The sequence below is a fragment of the Gavialis gangeticus genome, unplaced genomic scaffold, assembly GCF_001723915.1.
Source record: "Gavialis gangeticus isolate Ggan-Ray unplaced genomic scaffold, GavGan_comp1, whole genome shotgun sequence".
In the NCBI taxonomy this organism is placed as follows: domain Eukaryota; kingdom Metazoa; phylum Chordata; order Crocodylia; family Gavialidae; genus Gavialis; species Gavialis gangeticus.
The window spans coordinates 4,694,554-4,699,816 of NW_017729019.1; the positions used below are offsets into that span (position 1 = coordinate 4,694,554).

The window sequence follows — 5,263 nt, forward strand, 5'->3', positions numbered from 1 at the left end:
GCCGCATGTGGAGGCAAGCAGGAGCCCGCCTAGCCTGATGGCAACATGACTGTGCCTCTATGCGCAGTGTCCTGTTGGAGTACTGGAAGCCCCACATGCAGGCCTGGCCCAGCCTGATGACACATGGACTGGGAGATGTGCACCATTGGGTTGGGCAGGAAGCTGCACACGGAGGTACAGAGCCATGCGCCATCAGGCTGGGTGGGCTCCTGCTTGCCTCCACATGTGGCTTCCTGCTGGAGTGCTGGAAGCCCCACGTGGCAGCACTGAGCCTGCCTGGCTTGATGGTGCATGGCTCCCAGTCCACACGCCATGCGGCTGGTCCAGCTGGCTCCATGCCTCCACATGGGGCTTCCAGCAGTCCAGTGGGAAACTGCACACGGAGGCATGGGACTGAACCAGAGGTGTGCGCTGCCAGGGGCTCTGCCAGCCATGGCCGTGAGCACCCCGAGGGCCTGCTGCCATTGAGTCGCTGGCAGCGGGGCTGTGCGCTATGGGAGCGGGGATGTATAATGGGGGCGGGGGGGCAACAACCACCTATAAATCCTACGTTCACACACCCCGTCTCACTGTCCTACCCACACCCCACACCCATCCACACCCCCCACATACACCCACACCCCTCAACACCTTCACAAATCCCTACCCACAGCCCCCCAACCATACCAAGTACCTGCATATATTTCTAAAGAAGGTTCAAATAGTAATTAATTGTGCATAATTTTGAGTTTTTCTGTGCATAATTCCCTGGGGTGTAGTTAGTCCTCAAGATGGTGGATGCGTGGTGTGCGGGTGTGTATGTGGGTATGCGCACATACCAGGGGCTGGAGGAGATGCTGTGTCAGAGCCCATCTCCTTCCAGCCCTAATTCACTCCTCCTTCAAGGTCATGTTGTGTGTGTCCTTGAGGCCAGGGCCACTTGCTTTCTAGATGCTGTTAACAAGAGCCCCCCACCCCTTTTGCAGTGCATTGCAGAGGTCCCCTTGGCCTTCAGTGACAGCAAAGCAATGTTTGCACCATGAGCTGGTCTCCTCAGCTGCAGTTAGGGCCTGACTATGAGGGCAAGGCCCTGAGTGAGTCCAGTGAGAGTGATGGGTAGGTCAGCTCCTGGGTGGCTGCAGAGACCCCCCAGCTCTCCTTGCCATGGCTTCTCTGGCTGGCTGGGATCTGTCCCCCTCATGTCAGGTATTTCTAAAGTCGATTGCTGGTTTCTGAAGGGCAGGATGTATTTGTTGCTCTTTGTTTCAGTGGGAGACAAGGAAAACCAGCCATCAAAGAAAGGCATTGTCTCTGAGAAGTTCAGCTGGATTAGTGTGTGCTGGGGAGGGAGGATCAGGTTGCAGTTGGGCACTGAATCCTTCACTGCAATGTCTTCATGCTGCTCTCCGCAGGATCCTGATTAAATTACGCTCACGCTTTCCCAGGGTATTTTGGAGGCACAATCCTCTTGCGCCAGTGGACAAGGTGAAGGGCAGCCAGGGTTGACTTTGTGTTCAGGGACACAGAGGCTGTGTTTGCTCAACCAGGTCCTTTTTTTAATGTCATGAAGCCTTTGGGAGGGGGAGAAACCCCTGAGGCAGAGGCGCCTTGATAGGTGAGGTGAATGTGCTGGAGAGCACTTGAGTGGATGCGTTTGTCCCCCCTTCCTCCACCCCCCCCAAAAAATCCTAGCCGTGACAAGGCTAGGTCTTGATTGGCCAGAATTGGGGAAAACAGCCCAGTGCCTCATTTCACCAGGCTTATACCTAGAGATGGCTATGGCCAGCTAAATGCTTGCTGCTTTTGCAGCCAAGATAAAGCCCCATCAACCCATCAGAGACAGAGTTGGAGAGTGGTACCCTGGAGTCCTAGGTCCCAGAACTTTGCTTTAACTAACCACATGCCCCTGGAAAAGGATGAGCCTGTACTGGAGAGAGCAGTGCAGTGACGGGGCTTGGGAGCATGGCTCTGCCTGTCCCCAGGCCTCCAGGGGGTGGCATTGGAATAATCTAATCTGTGCTGATTGTTGAGACAAAGCTACGATAGCGGGGGAGCGGCCTTTGTTCAGAGTGGGGCAGAAACTTTCCCAGTGCTGTAGCCAGAGACTATTAAAATGCGAAGTGCAGTGACTCAGCTCCTAGGGGAGGGCTGGAGGGGGCTCTGGTTAATAAGAAGCTGCCAGTCCTGGTTAAAGCTTCTGTGCTGGGGAGCAGAAGGTAAAAGTTCAACCCCCCTTTGGTTGGCTGGGGGCTGAAATCAGGGTCCCCTGCTCCCTGGCTAGGGCTCTGACCACCAGGCGATTGGGCTAGAAGGGGGCGGGCTGTCATCGTCCTCCTCTTGTCCAACACGAACAAGTCCCGGCTGAATAAAATCGTGGCTCTTGCCTTCTGCTGTGCTGGGGCAATTCTGTTCCCTGTGCAGTTGCCCGACTGGAGCGTGTGCAGCCCGCTCGTCCTGGATCGCAAACCACACGCAAGTGCCAAACGCAGCAGGTACAAGCTGTGTTGTTGGCATATAAGCACATGAAGGCAAATAGGATCTGCCCCAAGTACCCGCCACTGCCCCTTGAAGCTCCCACGCTGCGTTTACTTCCCATGTCATCAAGGTCCCAGGTGGGCAGCGCAGGGTGCTTTACTGATGGGCATGAGCAGCCCAGAGCCCGAGCAGCTCTTATACGCTCTTGCAGTCTTCCTGAGCGCAGTTATTTTGCCTGGACCTGCCCCCATGTCGCAGGCTATGCTGGGGTCCCACGATGTCTCTTCTCAAGTAGTAGATATGCTGAAGAGTAGGGCTAAGATTCAGAAAGACCTACAGAAATTGGAGGACTAGTTCAAAAGAAATCTTGTGAGGCTCAACAAGGACAAGTGCAAAGTCCTGCACTTTGGGCAGAACAATCTCCTGCACCAGCACAGGCTGGGGGCTGACTGCAGCAAAGGACCTGGGGGTTACTGTAAGCCAGATGTGAGTCAACAGTGTGCCTTTGTTGCCAAGAAGGCTAACGGCATGCTGGGCTGCATTAATAGAAGCATTGCCAGCAGATCGAGGGATGTGACTCTTCCCTTCTATTCAGCAGTGCTGAGGCCACACCTGGAGTACTGTGTCCAGTTTTAGGCCCCCACTACAGAAAGGATGTGGACAAGCTGGAGAGAGTTCAGTGGAGGGCAATGAAAATGATTAGGGGACTGGGGCACATGACTTACGGGAAGAGGCTGAGGGAACTGGGCCGATTTAGTTTGCAGAAGAGAAGACTGAGGGGGATTTGATAGCAGCCTTCAACTACCTGCAGGGGCGTTGCAAAGAGGACGGAGCTGGACTGTTCTCAGCGGTGGCAGATGACAGAACAAGGAGCAATGGGCTCAAGTTGCAGCAAGGGAAGTTGAGGTTAAAGACTAGGAAAAACTTTCTCACTAGGAGTGTAGTAAAGCACCGGGACAGGTTACCCAGAGAGATGGTGGAGTCTCCATCCTTGGAGGTTTTGAAGGCCTGGCTAGACAAAGCCTTGGCTGAAATGCTGTAGCTGGGGATGGTCCTGCTTTGAGCAGGGGGTTGGACTAGATGACCTCCTGATGTCCCTTTCAACCCTCATTTTCTATGATGCATTCTAGCTCTCTGATGCCACCTCCACCTTGTGCTCACCAGGGCCATGGAGCCCTGCTGGATAGAGTTGAGATGGGCCTGGGCATTCCCCCTTCAGGTGCGGGGAGAGGCAAGCAGACAAGTTTTGCACTGAAGAAAAACTCAAGGTCCCATTCTGCTTCCGGCAGCTATGGGGGGTGAGGGAAAGCAACAAGCAGAGGCAACTGGGGTGCAGAGGAGAGGCAACTGGGGTGCAGAAAGTGTGATGATGGGCGTGGAGGGAGATGCAGTGGGCAGACTGGCAAGGGAAGAAGGCTGTAGTGGGTGGCTAGCGTAAGGATATCGGTCCTTTAAGAGGCTCATACTCACGTGAGCAAGCTGGTTGGATGGAGCTGGCTGTGGGCATTGGTGAGATGAAAGGCCTCCAAGCAGTTGTAGATAGAGCAGGCTCCTGGTTACATCCCTCTCCTTCAGTTTAGTGTATCAGTAAAGTTTAGCCTCTTCTGGAAAGCTGGACAGTGGCTCCCCGTGGAATCCATGGGTAACGCAAGGGCTGGGGGTGGAGAAGGGCTGCAGTGGGCATGGGAGAGCATGAGGTGGGGCACAGGGTAGCGTGTGGTGAGAGGCACGGTAGCTGGCTGGAGCAGGGGTTGGTGGCTAGGGGTGCACTGATGAAGGTTGGGGGCTATGCAGTGGGGGGAGAGGTGGACACCTCTTCATGCTGTTGCATTTGCCTGCTTTATACCTCCAGGTCCTGAATATGACACAAGCCAGTGGACTAACGAGAAGCAGAACCTGGGGCTGGATTTCCCAAATGTAGGTAGTAGGTAGCAGGGTGTGTGCCTGCGGGAGGGGAAGGTGTTTTGGCTTGGGGTGTTGCTTTTGCCCTGATAACTCGTTGCCTGACCTACCCTCTCTCTGCCCTCCCAGCTGCCCTATCTCATTGATGGCAAGACCAAGCTCACGCAGAGCAATGCCATCCTCCGCTACATCGCCCGCAAGCACAACATGTGTGAGTATTGCCGGGGGCACCAGATTGCTAGGCAGGATTTTGTGCTCAGTGCCGGGGGGGGGGGAAGGGGGCTCTCTCTATCTCTGTGTGTCTTCTGGTTCCCAGGTGGTGAGAGAGAGGAGGAGATGATCAGAGTGGACATGGTGGAGAACCAAGTGATGGATTTCCGCATGGGTTTTGCAAAGATCTGCTACAGCCCTGACTTTGTGAGTTCAGCTCTGCTTCACCTTGGGGCGTGGGTCAAAGCTGGGGTATCGGAGATTTCTTTAAGGCACCCCCTAGGGAAGCCCAGGCAAATCCTCCTGCTGTTCTGATGTAGATTATGTATAATGATTGTTGGCTTGTTGTTATTCAACCAATGACATATCCATGTCCATCTAATAGGAATTCCATCTAGCCCACATTTCTCCAGCTTACTTCTGAGAATGCCTTGTGGGACCATATTAAAAACCTGCTAAAGTCCAGGTATATTATGCCCACTGCATTCCCTTCAGTCACCTAACTAGTTACCTTATCAAAGAACGTAGGACCTCCACATCTGTGCCATTGGTTGTCCCAAGAACGGATGGTCTCAGGCAGTGGTTAGATTTAATTTTTTGAAATCCAGGAACCCACTGCTGGATATATGTATGTATGTATGTGTGCGCGCGCGCGCGCACACCCCCCCCCCCCCCCCCCCCCCCCCCCCCCCCCCCC

At 54.4% G+C, this 5,263-nt stretch overlaps 1 protein-coding gene across 1 annotated transcript in view; it reads left to right on the top strand.

The window, feature by feature from the left end:
- LOC109295178 (glutathione S-transferase Mu 1-like) overlaps positions 1–5,263 on the top strand; it is a 13,916-nt gene that overhangs the window by 6,824 nt on the left and 1,829 nt on the right. Inside the window, exons 3-5 of the mRNA XM_019513864.1 lie at positions 4,307–4,371; positions 4,486–4,567; positions 4,673–4,773. Of these exons, the coding sequence (XP_019369409.1) occupies positions 4,307–4,371; positions 4,486–4,567; positions 4,673–4,773 (248 nt within the window). The remainder of the gene's footprint in view (positions 1–4,306; positions 4,372–4,485; positions 4,568–4,672; positions 4,774–5,263) is intronic.